This window comes from Arvicanthis niloticus, chromosome 1 (assembly GCF_011762505.2).
Source record: "Arvicanthis niloticus isolate mArvNil1 chromosome 1, mArvNil1.pat.X, whole genome shotgun sequence".
NCBI classification, from domain to species: Eukaryota; Metazoa; Chordata; class Mammalia; order Rodentia; family Muridae; genus Arvicanthis; species Arvicanthis niloticus.
Window position 1 is genome coordinate 132,328,353 of NC_047658.1, and position 24,779 is coordinate 132,353,131.

The 24,779-nt window shown below is 42.0% G+C and overlaps 1 protein-coding gene across 1 annotated transcript in view; it reads right to left on the reverse strand.

Annotated features, from left to right (window-relative positions):
* The window catches only part of Pgm5 (phosphoglucomutase 5), a 178,447-nt gene that overhangs the window by 32,417 nt on the left and 121,251 nt on the right, over positions 1–24,779 (reverse strand). Inside the window, exons 8-9 of the mRNA XM_034489577.2 lie at positions 18,445–18,580; positions 13,532–13,715 (exon numbers count right to left, since the gene is read on the reverse strand). Coding sequence (XP_034345468.1) covers positions 13,532–13,715; positions 18,445–18,580 — 320 coding nt within the window. The remainder of the gene's footprint in view (positions 1–13,531; positions 13,716–18,444; positions 18,581–24,779) is intronic.

Consider the following 24,779-nt stretch of genomic DNA (forward strand, 5'->3'; position numbering starts at 1 on the left):
CAAATGGATAAAAACAAGTTCCCATAGCAATTGAACACTAAAGTGTTTGACTTATTGTGTTTTGTCTTCAGGTCATTCATTAGCTCTAGGAGGGAGAGACTCACACACTTTGTGCACCTCTATTTTAGCTACAGAATCAGGATAATGCCAGGCACAGAGTAGACCCTCCATAGAAACTTGATAACTAATGTTACTACATGGTCAACACCTGGAGTGACAATGCCAGAGACCTTTACCAGGCAGTCACTGAAAGATCCTCCATTCTTAGCCAAATGAAAACAAATGCATGTTCTTTGTGGTGAATTGGGAGCTAAGGGCTCTACCTGAACAGGTAAGTGTAGAAGACAACAGTTATAGATAGCAATCACTAGCACACTACAAACAAGGCAGCTCTGATATTTACCAGCCCATCCTTCATTTCTACAATGTCTTAAAAACAAAGCAAGTTTGTCTAAGGCATTAAAGTTGAGCCAGTGTGGCTTCCTGACTGTGCAATTGTGAGAAGATTGTGAACTTTGCAGCATACTGGAATTAGCTGGGAGAGGATTGTCCTTACAAAACAATAGTGCCCAGACATGGTGATTGAATTTGTATGGGGAATCCCTTGGGCACTGGGATTTAGTGGCTCTCTCGGTTAAGTTGGATATTGTAGTCAGTCTGGACCACTGCAATGGTGTCTTTTCTGTGAGTCCTCTGCCTCATCCCACAGATGCCTGGACTGAGCTTACATGTCAGTTTCTAATTTTTAGAACAATAGTCTATGGAATTCCCAGAACATCCATGAAGGATTCTTCTGCAGCCACAGTAGCTATAGTAGCTAGAATATCACAGTGACATAGCCATGACAAACAAACAAACTTAGGGAAAGATATCTGTCTACTTTAGCAGTTAGGGTAAGTCATGAAGCAGGGTGATATACAAGTTGCTGCCTCCAGTTTGCCTGCAGCACACACCTCAATGCTGAGAGCAGGGTTTGGCCCACTCTAGGTCTGCTGCAATATTGTCTACTGCATACAGCAATCTCTACACAAATACCCAGTCAGCATCCAGAAACCAAGTAGCATGTTTTTCTTTCTCAGATTCATCCCTCTTTGATTTACTGTGTGCAGGCAGTTTGGATAAGGTTCAGGAATAGCAACCAGATATACCAGGCTAGGATTCTGGCTTAGCTGGTGGTCTTGAGTAAATCATTTAAGCCCTCTAAGCCTTAGTTTCCTAACCAGGATGAAAAAACATAATACAGCTTTGCCTATAGGGTGGCTGGGAGCATCACATCAGAAAGTGTGTGTACACGAAAAGTGCTTTGGAAGTATTAACTCATCATATAAGTCTTAGGATTCTTCCTATGTTAGAGTTGAATGATTCTGAATATGATTACCAAATAATCATATTCTTAATGCTAGTGATTTATGATGGCACGTACTTGTTTATTTTTTATTATTTTTATTTTGTTTTATGTTTGTGTGTCTGTGGGGGGTTATGTATAAAAGTGCTATATAGTACACGTATGGAGATCAGAGGACAACTTTTGGCAGTTGGTCTCTTTGTCTACCATGTGGGTCCTAGGGACTGAGGATTGCCTGCCCTCTAGAGTCACTGTTGATCTTGTGAGTCTTCTGCCAAGTATCTTCCACATGTCTGTCCCTGAAATGACTTTTTCAGCAATAAATTGTTCCTTTGTTAATAGTCACTAGTCACTTAGGACCTAAAAACCCTCAGATGTTGTCCTGGACACTTCCTCTGCTTATGGAGGAGATAGGAAATTTTTGAAGCTGGTTCAGTGTTACAACACAGTAAGAGTCTCTAGGTCTTTTCACTCCAAATGATCTGATGCTACCCTGTATGAAAGTACCCATGTTCATGGATCACTTCTCCTGCAAAATGTCTGACCATTTTCTCCTGATTTGTATAGTCCTCAAAGCTGGCTCAGAGCCTTACGTAGAGTAAGTTTCTGATAAGTGTTTGATAAACGAGTATTGGAAGTGTTGTTGTTTGGTTTTTTTTTTAAACTTGCATGTAAATCAAGGCAGAGAGATGTACTAGTTGCTAAATCCATGCAGAGCCACCAGATGTTAGCTTGGAGTCTATAGGAGATGCTGCAGCCAGGCGGGAGGGGGAACTGTGCGTTACCAACAGCTATTGGCAGCGTCTGACTTAGGATGCTGATGTAGGATGAATTCCAGAGGGAAACAGCATATGGCCCAGAAATCTGGTACAGTGTCACATGCATAGCCAGTCAGTTACACGAGGCATATGAACATGTAGTCAGGACAACCTTGGAAGATACCCTGAGTCTAATGTGGATAGTATCTCCCACAGGAAATCCTGGCCATTTATCTGGAAAGCTTCCAGGTAAAAACATTGCCATGTAACATCTGAACCATATTTTGTAGAAGAAAACGTGCAGCCCGCAGAGCAGGGGATTTGGATGGAACACATAAAGAAAAAAAAAAGCACTACATGGAATTGCCTATTTTTCTTTCTTTAAGTCCTAGAATTAATTGGAAACATGAGTTTAAACTTAAGTGAGTAAGGCAGCAGCTAGTCCATACAGGGCATTTATATGAATTACAAGCTGGGACCCACCTGGGTGGGAAAGGGATACAAAGGCACCTCCCCTCTTGGCTAGCTTTGGACTTCCGCTTCAGCTTGCCTGTTAGGCTGGGTGCCTTTGTACAGTGCACTGACTATACATCTACACCCAGAGACATGGCCTCATTTAGGCTTTGCCTTAGTTACTTTTCTATGGTAACTACTTTTCTACTTAGTTACTTTTCTACTGTGACAAAACACAGTGACTAAGGCAGCTTACTAAAGAAAGCATTTAGTTAGGTTGGGGACTCAAGGGTCCCTAGAGTCCATGATCATCATGGCCAGAATCCTGGCAGCAGGCAAAAAGGCATGGCACTGGAGATACCTGAGTGCTTATGTCTGATCCACAAGCATGAGAGGAGAGAGAGAGAGAGAGAGAGAGAGAGAGAGAGAGAGAGAGAGAAGAAGAAGAAGAAGAAGAAGAAGAAGAAGAAGAAGAAGAAGAAGAAGAAGAAGAGGAGGAGGAGGAGGAGGAGGAGGGGGAGGGGGAGGGGGAGGGGGAGGGGGAGGGAGAGGGGGAGGGAGAGGGAGAGGGAGAGGGAGAGGGAGAGGGAGAGGGAGAGGGAGAGGGAGAGGGAGAGGGAGAGGGAGAGGGAGAGAGAGAGAGAGAGAGAGAGAGAGAGAGAGAGAGAGAGAAAGTTCAGTAACAGGCTTATATAATAATAATGTGGGCTTATGAAACCTCTGAGCTCATCCCCAACGACACACCTCCAACAAGGTCACACCTTCTAGTCCTTCACAAACAGTTTCACCAACTACAGACCAAGCATTCAAATGTATGAGCCTATGGGGACCATTCTAATTCCACCCATCCACCCACCCCCACACCTTGCCACCTCCGGTAGCCAGGAGGGCTGAATCTGGGGTCATGAGAGTGGGAGAGTTAGCTCTACCCCCTCACTAGCTGTAGTACTCAGGAGAATGGGCCCTGCACCTTGTCTGAGCAATTCAGTGGAACTGGTCCTTATGGCACAGGCATGGGTGAACCAGCACCAAGGATGGGAGAGTAGCCCAGCCCTTCACAGGCTGCAGCACTTGGGAGAGTAAGCCCCCACCTTGACTGGACAGCACAGTGGAACTGGCTCTGAAGGTGTAGGTGCAGGTGAGCTGGCCCTAAGGGCACGAGAGCAAGAGAGCTGATCCAGCCTCTTACTGATGGCAGCACTGGGTGGCCTAGCCAGAGCAGTGCTGGAGAGCTCACCCTGTGGTGAGGAAAAGGGAGAGCCAGCAGGCTGACCTGTTCAGCTACCACCTAGGCTCAGATCTGGGGCTCTAGCTCACCCTAAAATCTATATCATCTGCAAATAATTGGGACACTTGAAAAGGTCCTGCTGTTTGAAAGCTGTGGGATCTCCATGGTAACAACAGGATAACTGGGAGTAATCTCAAAAAGGATCCAATATTGATAGTGTCACAGAAGCCAGGGATCTCAAACCACACCAGTGACTCACTGCAACAAACATTTGTAGTGAGAATTCTGGAATTTTTGTTTCTTTTAAAAACACAGAAGCATTATAAGAACATGTTTTTGTTTTAATCCCAGGTGTGGGCTATGGGGCTGCTCCACAGCAGCTGACTATGATTTGCCTCATGCTCTAGCAGAGCTGTGGTTTTGCCAGCTGCAGATAGTTTCTGTGATTGTGAGACATTTGGAATTCTGGTTACTTTTCAAAGGGCAAATAAATGCTAGAGTCCCAAGAGTCAGAGTTGGTGGTTGGTGGCCATTGGTTGTGGTTTATTAGTAGTTGTGGTCAATGAAGAAATAGGTAGAAAGAAATTAGAGTCACAGATCTCATTCTCTCTGTCTCTGTCTCTCTGTCTCTGTCTGTCTGTTTCTGTGTCTCTGTCTCTCTCTCTGTGTGTATGTCTCTCTCTCTCTCTCTCTCTCTCTCTCTCTCTCTCTCTCTCTCTCTCTCTCTCGTCTTCTTTCTCTCCTATCTAGTGATAGGGAGTGCACTTGGGGGTATAAAGGGTAGGGAAGAGAAGAACCCACAAAGTAGCAAAGACCAGCTACAAACATTAGCAAATGAAGATGTGTGGACAGAGGGGTATACTATGGGACACACTGACATATTACAGCTTCTACAATGAGATGTTTTCTTGCTTTGTTGTTGTTGTTGGTGGTGTGTGTGTTTTATTTTGAGGGAGAGATTTCAAGGGCAAAGGACTGATATGAAGGGACAGGGAGATGAGTGGGAATGGAGTGCATGATGGGAAACTCAAAAGAGGTTGTTTTTTTTTTTTTTTTTTTTTAAATCAACAAGCCCCTTTGAGTCCAACAGAAAGAATGAAAGAATTATTTGGGGAAAATTAAACCAAACGACCCCTTAAATGCTCTCTCAACGAACCAATCTAGTAAAACTACCTTAAGTGATGAGACGCTACTTGGATTTTTCTTATTAAATCCTAGCCATAAAATGTGTGTAAGTGAAACAGATTGTGTGCACTCATTTTTGATTGGAATTATTGCCCATCCCTGTTTACTCTACATCACACTGGTACTGGGCCTGGGAGACCAAGGACTGAGAAATACCACCCTACACCTCACCCCTGTCACAGCAGTACTTCTTCCCCTCGTTCCTATGAGAATATGCAACCTTGCCTTTTGAATTACCATGACCATACATAGACATTAGTGTTTCATCATGAGGTGCCTGTGATTGAAGACCACTTAGAGGCTCTTTAGAGTTTAGAAGATAGCTCTAAACCTACCAACTTTTGCAAGGAGAGGTTAATGCATTGCAACTGAACTCTCTGGAAGCAGAAGGAGGGCCTCCCACTTAACAAGAAACTATGATACCATTACTCTATTTTCATAGTAGTAACTAACAGGTAGGTAATTATAAAGGACTGACTATGTGTTTAGTGCTTAAAGGACAAATAGGAAAATCTGAGGAAAACCGAATACTGCTAGGAAGAATTTTCCCGATAGTTTTCAAGATGTCCTACTAAAAGGCATATTTAGCAAAGCAGATAGCCAAGTTGTTTTCATCTGCCATGACTACAGGGTTGCAGAACTGTTGAAGTAGAAAATTATAATTGCAGGTATCATAATACCACATGAGATCGTCTATAATCAATCTCGTCAAGAAAGCTAACCAGCCATATAATTATATTCTATTGAAGAAAGACTCAGAGTTTGATGCAATGATCTCACTGGGCCAGCTCCTGCTTACTCTTCTGGGTAAGGCTTAAATGTCATCTCTCTCTGAAGAGCTTTCTAGATTCCTGCCCCACATTAGTTCCTCCAATATATATGCCCAACTAAGTTCTCAAAATAATGTTTGATAAGTTCTACAGTAATTATAAATTCAGTCATAACTGTGGCTCTCAGTGTCTGACCACCTTTCCCAACTGCCCTTCGTTCACAGGACCAAGACTGAAATTTTCCTACTGTTAATATGGGAAGAGTCTCATAGCTGTGGGCACTGAAAATACAGGACCGAGGCTATAAATAGAAAGGACAAGGAAATGATATGAGACTATCTTGGCACTAATGTTCTTGGGATGTTGGTGGTAAAAGGGACAGAGCTAGCACCAATGGATCCCTGGATATGTGCACAACAAATTCAGCCTTGAAGCAGGATTCAGACCCCAGGGCTTGCAAAACTTCCCCATATCTTGCTGCAAGGCATACATTGGGGACATCTTAGACTTGTCAGAATTTGGTCCAACTGCTCCCCTACTCACATTGTAACTAACTATTGGCTTATTTTTCCCACTCAAATTTGAAGAAAGCAGCGTTGGTCACTCATGTAACTCAACTATACCGGAGAATACACAGTGATAGATTTCCCCAAAAGAATATGGAATAATGGCAGTGGTACCAAGCCTTATTAAATTGCTGTTTCTAAATGCAGGAGGTCTTTGATTCAGCCAGAAGCTTAAAAGCAGCAGTGGTAAATCCCATGAAAGTTAGCCATAATCAGGACAAAGGAGTCCCTGGGAATTCAAGTTGGGGTGGAGTGCCTCAGGGCTTCCTTCTTGCTTCTGGCATGACTCTCGCAGGGTCTCAGGTAGGACAGATTTCCCTGAACATTTTCAAGGCCATGGAGCAGGCCAGGGACTTATCACCACAACAGGATTTTAGGGTCAATTTGGCTGGCATGCAGAATGGCTTTTTTCCAGTTATCTGTTTCCTGACTCTGACCTCAAATTAAGGACAAAAGGGAGACTAAATTGCCTTAAAGAACCTTTCCCTTTCTGAATCGGAATGTATGTGTTGGTGGGGAGGGGAGGGGGGATGATGGAGGAGAGGGTAATGTGAGTTGAATCACTAAGAGATGACTCAGAAACCCGGGCCCTTTCAGATCTTCACATGACACCCCAGCAAGTCTATTTTCTCTTTGCTTTTCTTATTACATGTGACTCATCAAGGCTCAGCTCTGTTCTTTTTGTTTCATTTGTTATAGTTTTGGGGGTCAAGGTAGTAAAATGTTCAACCTCTGTTACATCCCTGGTGCTCTCAGGGTTGTTTGGGTATGTTAAGTTAATCACTTACTAGTGTTCTTTTTGTGCCAGGAATTTACAGGTAGTATCTGATTTTCCTAGTGACTACACATGGTAGCCATTTATTATTCCTATTTTTTTTCAGATGAATATCATAAGGAGAACAAATAAGATAATTCATCAAGAAGGTAAAAGATCACCTAACTGAATTTATGGACCTTAGGGGAAAACCTACAAGTGCTACTTCCCTAAACTAGTATAATTCTCAACTGCATTTAATTATTTATTCTTATACCCACAAGAGGGGGTGGAAAGACTGTGAGAGTTGTAGGATCAACATGTGTCTTCTGTATGTCACAAGGAGTTGTACCCATGAAATCTTAATAATGTGGTCACCTAGACTAGACCTGTGCAATGACAATACCAGCCAACATCCCAAGATAGATGGGGAAAATCTTAGAAGATCCCACCTTTGGATGAAGAGCTACAGATAGTTAATGGCTGCCAAAAGAAGAATCTGTCTTCTCCAGGGACCAGCCCCACAGATAGGTTACCCATTTCCAAGTACCCAGCCCCAAATAACATAAATATGAACAAAACTATATGGACTCATCATGTTTACTATTTTACACACACATACATATAACAATAATAATTAAAGAGGAAGAAGACGTAAGTTCGGGAGGGAGTGGAGAAAACATGGGAAGAGTTGCAGAGGGGAGAGAATAGAGAAATGATGTAAATACAGTCCTCAAGTGTGAAATTCTCACAAAAAAAAAATGCTTAAAAAAAAAGAGAAGGGCAAAAAGATAGGCAGTTGGCAAGTTTGAGGCCAGCCTAGGATATTTAGTGATTTCCAGGCCAGCCTAGGATATAGTGTAAAACTCTATTTGAAAAAAATTATTTATTGATTTTGGTGAGAATGTGGAGAAAGAGGATGCCTTATTCATTGCTGGTAAGGGTGTAAACTGGAATATCCACTATGGAAATAAAATCTAAAATGATAACCACCATTTGGTAAGTTTAGCAATCCTAGGTATATACCAAAAGGATTCTAAGTCATCATAACCCAGAGAAATAGTTACATCTATATTTATTGCTTTACTACATGTCAGGCCAGAAGTGAAACCAGCCTAGGTGTCCATTAATAGATGAATGGATAGAGAAAATGTGGTGTATGTATACATTGAAGTTTCATTCAACTATAAAGAAAAATTAGATTATTACGTCTGTAGGAAAATGGATGGAGCTGGAGATCATTATGTTAAGTGAAACAAGCCAGATGTAAACAAATTTCCCATGTCTCCTTTCATATGTGAAGTCTAGATTTAAATTTGTGGGTGGTGGTTAGAAAGGGGTCTATGAGAGGGGAAGAAGAGGTCTACGGGGAGGAGGGAACAAGAGAGAGTAACGGAATGTATGTGACAGGAACACGGAAGGAAAGACTGGGAATGAAAGGGGAGAGCAAGGGGGGTTAGTGGGGTAGAAGCTGAAGATGAGTAAGAAGAAAAATCTATATTTGCCTGAAAATACCACAATGAAACACTTAACCTTGTATGCCATGAGAGTTAATTACCAGCTTCATGCAACCTAGGATCACCTAGGAAGACAGTGTCAGTGAGGGATTGTCTAGATTAACAGGTCTACGGACATGTCTGTGGACATTATCTTAATTACATACATTGAGATGGGAAGAGCCACCCATGTGGGTGATGTCATTTGCTGGACGGGGGATTCTGCAGTGTGTAAGAGCAGAGAAGGCAAGCAGAGCACTGGTACACATGCATTCTTTGCCGTTACCTCCTGATATTGATGAGGTGTGGCCAGCTCTCTCAAGCTTTCACGGCTGTGACTTCTCTGCTATCTCTGATATGATATGCTAGAACTTGAAACTGTGAGCCAAACAAATCCCTTCTCCCCTAAGTTATTTCTGTCGGGGTATTTTATCACAGCAACCAGAAGGATTCCCTGACCACATACTTCAAAGTTGCCCATAGACTTCCCATTGTAGTAGCCTATGTGAGGCATAGGTTACTATAGTGATGTGCTTCCAGACGGTTTCTGCACCAAGTGAATGGCAAAGATTTTGTATAAAAATACAGATTCAGCACAACATTTTCTAGTGCTAGTACACACCATCTATTAGTTTCAAACAATGTACCTATTGGAGTATGTGCATGTAGGTGTGCAGATGCACACTCCTTTGGGGATGATGGGGACAGAAAAACGGAAGGAGGAAATGATGTGCCCTTCCCCCATGCTGATGCTCAAGTTAAGGATTCTGGTTAAAGGGAAGGAACTAGCATTTCTCCAGTGTGGATTAGCTTCCAGTCACGGTTCCCAGGACTTTAGAGAATTGTTTCCTCAGACATCCTCCATCCTCCACATGCAGATCTCATCAACACGGCCTCTCAAGTTGAGGTTCAGAATAGGTCAAGAATATACCCTACAGTCAAACATCTGGACAGTGACAAATCCAGCCTTTACACCTGGGGCCATCCGATTTCAAACAATACAGTAGAAAAGAGGAAGTGGATGTCAAAATGGATCACAGTAGGCTGCATCCAATAGCTGAAGAGGAGCAGAATGCCGAGGAGGACCACAAGTTTCCAAAGAGGAAGGAATAAGACGCTGGGAGAGGACAATGAGTGGCCTCCTATAGCACATGCAGAGTTACAGAGCTGTGTTTTCTGTGTGCTTTGAATACTGTTGTTTTTCCTTATGGAGATAAAATTTATTTTCTTTTTCCTGTCTTTTTTATTTATTGGTGGGGCAGGGTCTCATTAAATGGCCCAGTTTGACCTAGGAATCATGATCTCATGGTTCCCAGCTTCTCAAGTGGCAGGATGGGGGGGGAGGGGGGGCGGTGTGGGGGAAAGAGAGAGACAACAGAGAGAGAAAGAAAGACAGAGAGAGAGACAGAGAGAAAGACAGAGAGAGACACAGAGAGGGAGAAAAACGAGAGAGAGAGAGAGAGAGAGAGAGAGAGAGAGAGAGAGAGAGAGAGATTGATTTTGATTGATTATTCCTGGCTCTGCTTCTATCTTAATTCTAAAGAGTCTACAGTATAGTATCTGTTTTAAAGCAACACTATTTAAAGAAGATACAGTAACAAAGTTAGCTGGACCCTCATATACTGCTGGCAAGAATGTAAAGTGGTAGAACCGGGTTTGAAGCCTTAAGTTCCTTTAAGCCTTGGCCTAATGATTCCAGTTCTAGTTGTGTACCAAGAGTGCTACAACCCATGTCTGCACAACTGCCTGTGAACATCCACACCATGTTTATCACAGTTGAAAATAGAAACTGCACTGATAAGTGGAACCCAGCAACTGAAAACTGGAAAAGAAAACATGGCCATCCATGCAATGGAGCATTACTCAGAAATAAAAAGAATGAAGTATTGATACATTGAATAATATAGAAGGCCAGGTGAATAGATAACAAGTGAAAGCTGACAGGCAAGTCACGTGTTGAGATTCCATGTGACTTGAGCACCTGGGATTCCATTTAGAAGCAATGTCCAGAATAGGCAAATCCATAGAGTCGGAAGTAGGTCATTGGTTGCTAGGACCTGGATGCTGGAGGAATGTTGGAAGGGAGGTGACAGCTAAAATGACCAAGGTCTCATTATAGGCCAAGAAAATGTCCTAAGATTTACTGAGGTGGTGGTGACTGCATTCCTTTGTCAATACAAAAAACCAATGACAGTTGCACTTTAAATAAGCAAATTATATAGTGTGTGGGCTACATGACCATAAGGCCATTATATATTTATATTTAGAAAACTGTACTATTACAAAAAACCCAAATTATATATTTTGTATACAATCAATAAATACCTACTTAGTGATTACACCAAAGAACTTTATGACTATTTTGAAACCATTCTAGTTCATTTAAAGCCAACTATCTCATTGTGGTGTCTATTACTCAGAAAGTGTGCTGATTTTGTACTGTATAACCTGAAGTGTCCCCCAGATTCAACTATCTTTGAGTTGCTGATAACCTATAGGGTTTCACAGTCCTGCTGTGCTGAGTTCCACCAAGACAGCACCCAACAGAACAAACCGTCAAAAAAGTCACCTTGATTAACTGACGACACATGTGTAGCTCAGTGTTAACCGGTCCCTCATCACCCACACTAAACCAAACTCAGGCCTACTGAAATACCCCAGTGGGACTCAGAGTCACCCTTAAATGAAGATGTCACTCACAGGGCCCTGAAATGTGAAAGAAGACAGGTTTGGTTTTTTTTTTTTTTTTTTTTTTTTTTTTTTTTTTTTTTTTCCTCTTTACAAGAAAATTCCCAAGACCAGGTCCTGGCAACACTGATCTATTTATAGCTACGTTAGACCTCAGGTGGAACATGTGTAGGAAGAAAAAATATTCACACATTCCAGAGTTCAAATGAAATATAGTATCTGTGGTTATGGACGGGGAAGGTAAATAAAACCACATCAGGATTTGAGATCTAGCTGAGGAAGTACCCTGGTGGAACTGGTTAAGGAGCATCTAAGAAGAAGACATTTGAATACCCCAGGACAGAAATAAGGTAGAGAGATGCTGGGTCAAACAGCAAATAAATTATCTCCACAGAAAAGCTTCCTATAACTAGACACATTAATGTAGTTGTCTCTAGACCTGACCCCGCCAAAGATAGTTCTAACCTTTCTTCAGAGAACAGAAACCTCACAAGGATACTTTAGACAAGATGGGGAAGCTGGGGTGGGTGGCTTCAAGATGTTATAGCCATAGACCCAGATGTGTACTTTGGAAAGCATATATTTCAAGTTTCTTGACTCTTACTGCAACAAAAAAACAAAGTGAGCCTTGGGCATGGGGAAGGCTGGCCCAGAGAGAAAGTGAAAAAACAATCTGTAAAATACTATTCAAGGCATAAGGACTCAAGGATGCCATGTGAGTACCAGTCTCCCATCTCAAGGGCTGAATCACTGCTGTTATTACAGAGCAAGGCCAGTCGGCAAGAACCATCTTCAGTGATATGAAACATGGCATAAGTACACGGGGTGTTCCCTATTGAGAGGAAAACTAGCACTTCTGTCGGTCATAGGAAGGAAAATTCACACATTTTTCTACCTTATTTCATTCCATGTCTGAAACAGTTGTGTGCAATGAGTGTTCTGTGGATGGAGAAGTATGGGCCTAAGAAATCAAAACACTTCCCTATAATTCCATTCAGTCCTGACTTCTAAATCCTGTTTTCTTGACTGTATTTGTCTTTCTTAGTGGACAATTAAGAACCAGTAGAATGAAGGACCGCCTGTTTTCATTTTTTATGCATGAGTGTTCTGCCTACATGTAAGTCGGTGTATCATGTGTATGTATGGTACCCACAGAGGCCAAAAGAAGGCATCAGAACCACTGGGACCAAAGCTTCAGAAGGTTGTGAGCTTCTGTGTGGGTGCCAGTGACTGAAACCTGGTCCCCTTAGCAAGTGCTCTCAACTGCTGAGCCATCTCTCCATCCCAAAGGACTGATATTTTGATGGAGATGTTAGAAAAATAACTATAAAACTAAGCCAACTGGAGGTAGTATACCAAGAGAATAAAAAAAATGGATGCACCAGGGTTTGGAGTACATGCAATGCAAGATGCTTTCACAGCAAAGACGGCAGAGGGACATACTAGGATACTAGGATAGCAGTAATGCATTTCATCTAGTGACAATCACCTGCAGCGTCTGCCCGTGATACTGTCTGCACTTACAAAGAATGTATAAAAAGATGAGACCCTGGGGGTTTGAGAACTGAAATCACTCTCAACATTATTCAGGTTGTATTACTCTGTCAATGTTAATGCCTGTGATGTGCTCCCAGAGGGGTCACGACTTGTCATAACCAATAAACACACAAGACGGAGAGAAAAACTCATTGTAGAGACATCAACTTTTCTCACACGATCCACAAAGACAAGACCATAATGGAGGCTGCAGTTGGCTTTGCTACTTGCCTGGGATTAGCATTCATCCGTGCATCTTCCGCTTGAGGTTTCTGGGCAAACTTTCCAGCTATTCCTTCCCTGCCAGGCACATTGAACTTATCTAAGCCCTCACGGTTCCTTGATGACATAGGGTAATAGAAAATGAAGCATCCCTACACTGGGAAATCTTAATGACAGAGATTTTGCTCTAGGCACTTCTCTGAATTTATCACCAAGAATATCCACCACATGAAAGCACCTGTAGGTTGCTACCATTAAAGGAGGAAACGCTGGGCCTATTCCTCCTACTTGAGAGCTTAGCATCAGTTACCAGGTATAAGAAATAGGGGACAAAGTGGTCCAGGTTTTAATTCATCCTCCGCCTGTAATGAGGTAACCTTTATTGAGGGCTTCTTCTTCCTGGATAGAGAGCTCTGCTGTTCAAAGTGAAGAGCATGGAGAAGAACACCCCTAAAGGCTTCTCTGGCTCTACACACTTTGTCCACCAGCTTTGCCTGATCCACCTGTTTCAGTGACTCCCCTGAAAATACCTGTTTCTTGGTCACAGTGCCATCCACGGGGTCCACATATTCAAAGCTGTCGGTCTTTGCAATACTGTAAATGTGGCTCCCCACAGCAAACTGCTGGCCGATGAAGGACTTGTCTGTAACCAGGGCCTCCAGGTCCCTCATGATGTAATATGTCGCCTTGGGCTCCAGCCCCTCGTAGTCAAACCTGGTGGGGGAGAGCAGGACACAAAAAAAACAAAACCCAATCAGAGGATGGGCAACTGGGTGGGCCCCTCATGGATCTGGCTCCAGGAGATACAGAAAAGCACATTTAATAGGTCTTGTTTTCTTCTCAAAGCCTCTCCAATGCAGTCTCCCCATGGCAGCCTTATAAAACTCAAATTATGTTGCTCCTTTCATATAAGCCCCTCCCCAAACTCCTATCATGTTGAGAAAAAAAAAAAAGACATAAAACCCCAAACACAGTCTACCACACACTATGAGGTCCAACCCTGCCCTGCTTAGCTTGATCTGAACTGCCTTTGCTCTGCTTCACGTCTTTTTCCCCCCTAGGACTCAGTAAGTATTTAATGAGGTTTAGTTTCAAGTTTAAGTAGCTGTTGAAAAAAAGCTAATAAGACACCTGTAAAATTGATGCCATAAAGTGAGAGAATATCTCTTTCCTATCCACCGAAGATAATAAACTAAAAGAATCTGTAGGCTTTCTTAGAGACAAGCTGTGGCTCTTTAGAGTCTAGCCTGAAACAGGAACCCACATGCTGGGTAAAGAAATGTCACAGAAGGTTCTGACAAAAAGCTTAGTTAAGTCTGATGTTCTAGCTTTATTCATAGTTTGGTTTCTGTGAATGTGAGTGTATCAGGTGTGTGTGTGTGTGTGTGTGTGTGTGTGTGTGTGTGTGTGTGGAGAGAGAGAGAGAAAGAGAGAGAGAGAGAGAGAGACAGAGAGACAAAGACAGACAGAGTTGGATTGTGTTTGAAGCTATTCTAAGCTTTATGTTTGTTCGTTTATTTGGTTGTTTGTTTGTTTGTTTGTTTGTTTTTCGAAACAGGGTTTCTCTTTATAGCCCTGGCTGTCCTGGAACTCACTCTGTAGACCAGGCTGGCCTCGAACTCAAGTGCTGGGATTAAATACGTGTACCACCACTGCCGGGCCGTTTATTTGTTAAGTAGTAGTTGAGCAAGTTAAAGATTTAACGATTGACCAATATATTTAAGATACTATTTATGATGGTATTGGTACAGAGACAGACAGATTGATCAATGGGACAGAATTGAAGGCACATAAATAAAACCACACACTTATGGACACTTGATCTTTGACAAAGAAGCAAAAAATATACAATGGAAAAAAGAAAGCATCTTCAATACATGGTGCTGATCTAACAGGCAGTCTGTATGTAGAAAAATGAAAATAGGCCCATATTTGTTACCTTGCACAAAGCTCATGTCTAAGTGGATCAAGGACCTCAACATAAAACCAGATACACTGAATCGAAAAGAAGAGAAAGTGGGAAAGAGCCTTGAACTCATTGGCACGAGATGGAGGGGGTGGGGGAGTCAGATTTCTGAAACAGAAATCCAATGGCTCAGGCTCTAAGATCAAGAGTTGATAAATGGGATCTCATGAATCTGCTTTACCCCTTAGTTCTCATGCTGACACCTGACCTGCTCCCGCCACCTTGTCCTTGCTGACAGTCCTCTCCTTCACGTCTGTCTTAGGCTTCTTTGTGCCTGATACACTCAGAGCTGGCTTGTCCTGTTCTTTCAGTCTCTCCTGAAAGTGCCATTCTTGAGCACCCATCCACCCACCTGGGTAGCTTGCCTTTCTCTCCTTGCCTGTCACCACTGCACATTTTCTTTTGTATTGTCTTATGGCTCCCCCAGTCTTGTCTTCTTGACTTCTCGTCTGCCTTTGCCCACCCTTCAGGATGTGAGTCTAAGAAGCACAGACCTTAGCTTTCTCATTCTCTGCTGTTTCTGGAGCTATGTAAGCAGCCTGGCATGAGGAAGCAATGGGAGAGGGAGGGGGACGAAAAGAGGGAGAAAGGGGAACTGAGCACACTATAAAAATCTCTGGAGAACTTGAAAGAAATGTCACAATTGTTCCATTCAAAAAAGTCTTCCTAGCCACAAACTATTCAAATTGAATAGTAGGGTTAGGGTGGTAATCAGAAGAAAAAAAAGATTGAAATTATTCTTGGCTTGTTTATTTTGGAGTTTGAAATATGATGATGCATACCACAGAGCTGGCACAATGCCAGGCATCAGAGCTTTTTTTAAAAAAAAAATTGTTCATTGGTTGGTTTGGTTTTTCCCCCCTTAGTCACTAATATAAAGAAATTGTTTCTCCAAACATCACGTATTTGTCTTCAGTTCCAACTGGCACACCATGGCAGGGATGGGTATTTGCAAACGGAGCTGGAGGAGAGGCAGCTGAGCCCACATGGCTTCAGTAGGACTTCACCTCAGAGCTTTCTGCCTCATAGAGAATGTTCAGAATGAGCTGAAAAATGGGAACTCAGATATTTGCTACAACTTTTTATCAACTTGAGAGTTTTAAAGATGGTCAATAAACATCAGAACACTTGCCAAAATGGGGGACATGGAATGACACCAAATCCTCTTCTTTCTCCTACACCAGGTATTTCTTCCCCAGCTTTGGAAACAAGATAACAGGAAAGTCTTTAAAACACTGTCAGCAAAGTTGTTCAGACATGGGAGTCCCATTAGGGATAACTGCTCTGGTAGGGGAAAGACCCATGTAAGAGCTAGGCCTAGTAGTGTGTACTTGAATTTCCAATACTTAGGAGACTCAGGCAAGAGAATTAAATATGAATTCAAGGCCAGTTTAGCTCCATAGTAAGATTAAAATAAAATTACACACACACACACACACACACACACACACACACATCAAGGCAAGCAGAAAGCGGCAGGAAGATGGATAAGACAGGAGAGAGTTCAAGGCAAAAGTACGATGCATGAGAACATTTACAGATGAGGAAGACCATGTTGAGTCTAAAGCTGAGACCATGTCCAAGCATCTGGCCTAGTGTTCACTTTCATACACAAATGACTCCTGAAGCCTCCCTCCCCTCTCTAGCCTGAGAGCCCCGCCTCCAGCCACCACCCCTAGTACCACATTTTCAAAGGATGCAACCTCTAAGTGGAAAACTGATTCTGGGGCTACCCAGAAAAAGAACACTGGGAGACTTTCCTCAACTACAACTTTAATTCCAGTATCAGTGATACTGAAATGGTTTTATGATTTTGTCCCTGACAGAAAAACTGTCACCTAGAGATTAAATTATTTCAAACCCCCCTCCCTCTGACTTGCTATTTTCTGGAACTGCAGGAGATATTTGCCTTTTGCTGTACCTGCTCCTTACTCCCTTCTTCTCAATCTCTGTGATCCTGTTAGACAGAAATTTGAAGTATAGTTCAATGTCTTGCAAGAAATCAAATCTCCATTGCATAGTATTCTCTAATATGGTATTGTTATGAAAAGAGCAATTAGCATTACAAGCTCTTGGCCAGAAAACATGAAGTGTATTATAAATATACTTATTGTTACACCTTTTCTTCAAAACACTGGTAGGAACCTAGATCGACATCCCACAAATTATGAAGAGCACATCTCTGACTTAGAGGAATCTCCCTGCTAGCTGGCAAGCACAATGTATTTTTATCAGGTTGGAATCCTTGTAAGATCTTACTGCACCAGAAGAATTTCTCATGCCAACTAGTCTTTGAATATAAATTAAACAAATATATAAATAAAATCCCCCAAGAATCAGAGGTGTGTGGCCCATGTTAGAAATATTCATGAGCAAGACAAGATTCTACCTTAGAATTTCTGTTTTATGACTCAATAAATAATGTGCTGGTTTATTTATTGTCACATTCCTAGTCATCATAACTAGCCAGGCATCAAAGCTATTATGACTGTTGTCTGGATTTCCCAGAACATTGCAGTCCCTTAGAGTTTAATAAGCACCATCACGGTCTTCCTCATTCTCTGGTATTTATCTAAGTAAATCACTTCTCAAAAGAAGAAACAATCACCATATAAGGGAAACATCTAACGTTCTTTGCCCCTCAAGCCCTTGAAACTCAACTGAACACTCAAAGCTGATAACTACACATAAGCAAAGCAGAATGAGCCACAATCTCTGCTTTAACACATGGAGTCTGAGGTTACCCCACACATAGTTGCCCATAGTCAACAATTTTTCTATACCACCTTTCCCCTAAGCCTGGCTTGGCATGAGACACACCTGGCACCTGGTACACACAGCTAGGTAGCAAAACCTGGAAGGTTCCTACTCTTTCTTAGTTTACCAACAGGAAATGGGTAGACCACCTATCCTGAGTTCTAGCCCACCATTCTTTCATTTACCTCCTTCAGAGGTACTATTTTCTTCTCTGTGTCTCTTTTCCTAAGTATAAGCTTCTAGCAAAATTCTGGGGCTTCTGAACTATATGAGTGATACAAAGAGCCCAGCTCAGCCATGTTAGAAACTTTCTAATATGTGGAGATTAAACCAGGTTGTAAAAAGATTCCAAAGCCACCAAACTATGGATTTCTGTGTCTCCTCACTCCTTAAAAAGATGGATTTGGGACAAACAAAAAATATGTCTGCCCTGACTATAGGACTCACAGCTTCTGTGGCTCCACATCTTGATACCCTCTTGATGATGTGACTGCTCTTTGCCTTATACTTTCTATGAAAAGATTAGAGAGAGCTGCCTCCAGGGCAAGTACAATCTGTTCCTTAGTAGCCTTGACACACTCTCAAACAGCCAGTCCCAGCCTTCCAGTCCCTCAGATGCTTCTAAAAGATGCTTTCTCCTCAAATTCTAGCCCATTGGTTTTAGAAAACATCTCTAAGTATAGCTTTCAAGACACATGCAGAGAGCCTGACCCTTCTCACCGGCAGTAGTAGTGGCGGCCATATTTGGCCCAGTGATCTCTAACAATTTCCTCCACGCTCTGTTTCCGGGCAGCAATAATGGACAGCCAGACCAAGACAGCCCAGAGGCCATCTTTCTCTCGGAGGTGATCAGATCCTAAGGCAAAAAGAGAGATTCTGTTGAAGTTTCTCTCCTGGGGAAAAAGGGAACAAGACCATTTAGCTACTTGGATATATGTTGAAATGACTGTATATATTGACCCACTATGCAGACTTGGTATGTTATAATATTGTTGGCTTTTTTCCTTTAAAATATGTAACTGAAATTCAAATAATAACCAAAAACACAATAAAAATCCTAACGGCTGTTGAAGGAGTTGAAGACCCAAAATGATACAATGCTACCATTTACTCGTCAATTTTATTCAATAAATATTTGACAACTCCTATAGCATCTAAGCATTTTCATATATCCTGGGAATAGAGGAGTAAGGAAGGAAGTTCGGTACTCACAGTCTGAATTCAAGTATATGGGGGCGAGCAAGAGCAAAACAGACAGAAGAGTACGACACATGAAATAGGGACAGATGCTTTGAAGAAATTAGAGTAGATGCTGGCATTAGTGGGCAGCAATAAATAAAGCAATAAATTTATTATTTTATAATAAATATTATAAAAGCAATAAAGGTAGTGGTTTGCCCAAAAGACACATCCTCCTATAACCTATGGCTGTGGGTTTATTTAGAGGAAATAGTCCTTACAAGTGTGATTAAGTCAGGGGTCTTGAAATAAGGTCATCCTGGACTTAGGTGGATCCTAAGTCCAATAATGGTATTCTTATAACCAAAGACATAGAAAAGGAGAAATAGAGCCCCAGGCTGCATAGACGCAGCACCTGGAATTATACTGCTGTGATCTTAGAAGTACGCAGAGGCACCTGGAACTGAAGAAACAAGAAGGGATTCTGCCCCGTAGTCCTCAGTTATTAACATAGCCCGACAGCACATTCATGTTGGATGGATGGATGGAGTCTGGGACTGAGAGAGTACATTTCCACCATTCAAACCACCCAGCTTGTGCTGAACGGTTACGGCAACCCTAGAGACCAATGCAGTTGTGAAGGTTAGGCTCAATGAGTTGCTCACACCTGAGAATGAGACATCAGGATGCAGAAATGCACACAGACATCTGGAGAAGAAGGCATCCAAGCCAAAGGAAAGCAGGTCCACAGTCCCAGAGGCAGGGATGACTTAGAGGCTAAATGGGGAAGCATTTCTCATACAAATAACTCATTCAGCCTGGGGTGGGGGGAGTCCACTGTGCTACATGCACCCAGAAGCTTGTGCTGCAGATATATTTAACATCTGTCTCTTGATCAGGTTTCGAGGAAGCAGACAAAGCCTTGAATTGAAAAGAAGGTGTTATAGTGTGAGAAAAACATGAGGAAGGCTTTGGAATGAGAATCCCAACAAACCTCTGCTGCTCGCCAGGTGTGAAACATCCTTTAGAAGTTACTAATCTTGCCTAGCCTCAATTTCTCATCTGTAATATGATATTATCACCAATCTTCTGATCCCATAACAATCTGATCAAGTTCAAAGAGCGGACTCTAGGGTGGTGGTGTATGCCTGTATTCCCAGCTACTCAGGAGGCTGAGACAGCACGGGAAGTTCAAAGTCAGCCTGAATAACATAGTAAGGCTCTGTCTTTTAAAAGGAAGCGGGGGAAGCAGGTACATCCTAGAGTCCAGTTTTGTATGTTCAATTCCTTACCCACTCACTTCTGTTTGCTATACTTGTCTAGAATACAGTAATAGTAACAGTCTCTTCTATATGGCTTTTTCTGGGATTAGTCAACTAAATATCCATAAGTATTTGGAAGTGACTGAGATGTCACAGTGGTTGTGGCTGAGGGTAATTCTCATAAGGTGCCTACAATGCTGATCCTTCAATCGTGCTTTAAAGCACATCATTCTGCTATTAACATGAGCCTCTTTCTTTCTTTCTTTCTTTCTTTCTTTCTTTCTTTCTTTCTTTCTCTCTCTTTCTTTTTTCTTCTTCCTTCTTCCTCTTCTTTCTTCTTCCTCTTCTTCTTCCTCTTCTTCCTTCTTCTTCTTCCTCCTTCCTTCCTTCCTTCCTTCCTTCCTTCCTCCTCCTCCTCCTCTTCCTTCCTCTTCTTCCTCCTCTTCCTCCTCCTTCTTTTTCTTCTGACTCTAGCAATATTGAGACTGGGACCAGAAATGGACCATCTCTTATTGCAATCAGGAAGCAACAATAGACAAGCTCACTCTTGATTTTAAGGTGATGAAATAGACATAGAAAATCAACAAAAAAGACTCATGTCATGTAAACCCTAAAAATAGGACAAAATGGTTCCTCGGTTAAGTTAAACATCTGTGCAGACTAAAGCTGAAACTACGGGCTATTTGTTTACCATTGTTGTTCTACTGAGAGTACTGAATGTTAAGTATGTTCTCTCAAGGAGAAAAACATGCAACCAGAGAGGGCAGCAAAGTAACTTACATCAATAGAAAAAAAGAGTCAATTTTTAGTCTCTAGTTCTTAGCACACACTGATCAATGGTCTGCCAGTGACAATGTTGAATGTCCCACTGTGGTTGGCTCCAGGTTAAGAAGACCCTGGGCATTAATCATCACACCATAAAGAGACTTGTCTCAGCCAGTAAGTAAGTTCTTTATGCTAAAAAAAAAAAAAAAAAAAAAAAAAAAAAAAAAAAAAAAAAAAAAAAAAGGAAGAAATTTGGAAGACTCAGACTTAGCAATATGGCCAGCTGCCAAAACAACAAGCCAAGGAAACTCAGCCCAGTGCAATCATCTCAAACCCTCTTGTCCTTTTATAGCTGGGGGTGGGGAATGTCACTTTTACTTACTGGCTGGAGAAAAGTACCCTTTTGTCTAAAACAAGGGCTTTGCATACCTTGGATCTCCAGCTGGATCACATTACTAGAGATAGAACCATTAGATGCTATTAAGTCCTTCAGATAAGATGTCAGAATTTAGTGGCACACAGACACAGAGTTCTTTTAGATGGATAAAACCCCTGGTCATCTGCAGATAATGCATAAGAAATTTGTGAGCTGGCCTGGACATCTTTGTCAACAGGACCAACAGTTGCCAAGAGTCATAAGAGGCTGATGATCAAGTGAAGTTCGCTGTGCTATCTAATTCACTGAAGAAGTGAGAGAGACAAGACATGATGCTGCATTTATTCAGATGTTTCTGTTGGATAATCATAATGCTTGGAGGTGGGGTGCGGAGGTAGAGTACTTTAACATACCTTTAAGGCAAGTGAACTCCAATTCCCTATCCCTGTCAGGTAAATTGCAAAAGGAATATGAACACACAAAGAAGAAAGTCGTTTTTTAAAAGCCTACTATGAGCAGGGGGAAATGTATGTACAAACACACACACACACACGATAGATAGATAGATAGATAGATAGATAGATAGATAGATAGATAGATAGATAGATAGATAAATAAACTGGGTACTGTAAAATGTTTTCAGGATTCACTGAGAGAACTTCCAATAGACAGCTATGAGAAAGTCACAAGCCAGCATTTTTTTTTATTCGAGGCCAGTGAACCATAAGCCACATCCCAAACCAGCAACTGTCAAGAGGGAAATAATGATAGGCCAGAAAACATCTGAACAAATGTTCAATCTCACTGTGGTGAAAGAAAAGCCAAGAGAATGGGGCAACATTTGCAGGCTGCCACACTAGCCAATGTTGGCTTTAAAAGAAGCTGTCCTAGCAACGAAAAAGCATCAGTGCAGATGAAGGCAGTCTGGTCCAGTAGATTAATGAGAATGATCAAAAGCCTTAGCATGCTCATAGCCTTTGGACTCTGATGTTCTCTCTCTAATCCTTTATTCTTATAGACATTCACTCACACAAATAGAGGGAAAAAATTATAAAAAATAAGTATCAATTGTTGAACATCAGAGCAACTGTGAAAATTAATTTGTTTCTGAAGGAAAACCTCTCACAGAAACAAAATATTAGACTAGAGTCCTCAGGAACATAGTGATGCTCATGCAAGTTTAATAACTGGAAAAATTAGTTTAATAAAAATAATATGGAGCTCATTTTTTTCAGGAAACTCATGGATGCATATGGGGCACAGGTGGACAACAGAACTTCTAACAACAGTTATATAACTCTGAAAATGGCAGGACTGTGCTTGCTTTTCTTCTCTGCTCCTTGCTTTATTTCTACATTAAACATATAAGTTATTTTCAAAACTTAAATTTTTAAATTTGTCAGTGATCCATAAAAATTTAGATTTGAAACATATGCGTTCCAGGATGTTGTGTGGTTACCTTCAGCCAGTACACGGCCTTTTGAGATAGGTTTCTTTCCCTCTGTAATATGCCTGACTGTGTCTTTCCTGTGTTTTCATAGTTGGAGGGCTTAACCTTGGGGGCACTGAGTAACACAATAAATAAATTATTGCAAATCAATACAGCATCACACATGTATATTGCTACTGAATCAAATCTGCACTACATCATGGGAATCATGAATCTCAGTACTATTAGTAAGTACAGAACAATTTTTGAGCTTGGTTCCTCTGGCTTCTGGCTGGTCCTATAGCCAAAGCCTACCATTCAGCTGGGACAAAGCGAAAAGAATTTAGCCCTAACTTCAAGTCTAGAAGTACCACTGAGCTTCCCTTCTTCTATCCAAGCCATCCTGACGCAAGCCCATCCACCTTCATCTGTCCAGCCTGCACCACGGCCATCACGCCAGAGCCTGCAGGAGGCATAGTTCTCCCCTGCTGGACTCCCGCCAAAGGCAGCACAAAAAGGGATCTATTTTCTTGTCAGGAATATCGCTGATCTCTCTCTATTCCAATCTGACCTGGAAATTTTTCAAGCTTTAGAACCACATTCCTTGGGCCTGTGTGAGCTCTCAGTGGGTGAAAGCATTACCAGAGAAGCCCAATGACCTGAATGTGAGCCCTAGAACCTACAGTGGAAGGGGAGAACCAATTCCTATATTTTTGGTTGTGAGCCTAGCCTTTAACGGCTGAGCCATCTCTCCAACCCGGGAGAACCAATTCCTAAAAGTTGATCTTTGACCTCCACACACGTGCCCTCCCCCATTATACATGTGCATACAATTGTCACCGAAATTATCATCACCGCAAAAAAAAAAAAAAAAAAAAAAAATCCCTAAGGTCAGCAATATGCCAGGATACATACTGTACTTACCAGAGAGGACAATAGATACAAAAGAAATAAAAGAGGGCAGTAAAGGAAAAGCAGAAAGAATTTCTTCGAATAGGCAAATCAATACAACATCACACATGTACATTGCTATTGAGTCAAATCTGCACTATACCACGGGAATCCTGAATCTTAGGATTATTGTATTATATTGCATTATAAGATTATTATTATAATCTTAGTCAGTTAGGAAATCCAGGGCATCCTTGTGCTCACACCTGACCCATCAGGGCTGTCAAGATTGTGACTGAACTCCAGCACAGACTGGCAGTTCTCAAACTGCCAGTGGTAAGTTACGGTCACTAGAGAATGTTAAAAATGCCCATGTTCAGGTCCCCACAGGGCCAGTCACAGCAGGCATTAGAATCTTTTGGAATAGCTCCGTGGGTGAGTTTCACAGGTATCCAGGGCTGGGGGAAGCTGCTGGGTAGGGTCCATGTCTGCCTGATTTTGCTCTAGGTCAAGACAATAGCTACTGCTTTCCGGTTCAGGAGATGCCACTGGCCTTGTCACGTGGGTGTCTGTCACTCCAGTCTTGTGGTTTCATTCTGTCCTTTGCATTTGGAAAAGTGAGGACTTGACCAGGTTTGGAGTAACTGACTCATCCTGGGACTTTCCCGATTTTTTGTTTGAGACATCTCATATCCTAAGAAGCTTCTAAGTCCATAACAAAGCAGAGGAGTGGCCCATCCAATAAAAAGAACCATGTACTCAAAGAGGTTCTGGGTAATTTTTAGGAAATGTGAACATTTGTGTGTGCCTCTGTGTGCACACTCCCCAGAACCTGAAATGACAGGTGACATGTACACCCATACAAGTACATCTGTAAACATCACACTGGCTCTGAAAGCAGAATTCCAGGATGAGCAAGGTCCCTTCTAAGATAACACTGTGGCACCAGGCACCAGTCTCAGCTATTTTGTACATCTCTCCTAAGGTTTACAATTTGACAGCCCCAAGGGATGGAGTCGAGATATGAGGTCACACACCTATTAAGTAACAAAGAGATTTGAATCTGGGCAGCTTGGCTCCAAAACCTATACAGACTCCCCGACTCATGGAGTACCAAGATGATGAGAGCATGCTAGAAGCGAGCAGATGAAGC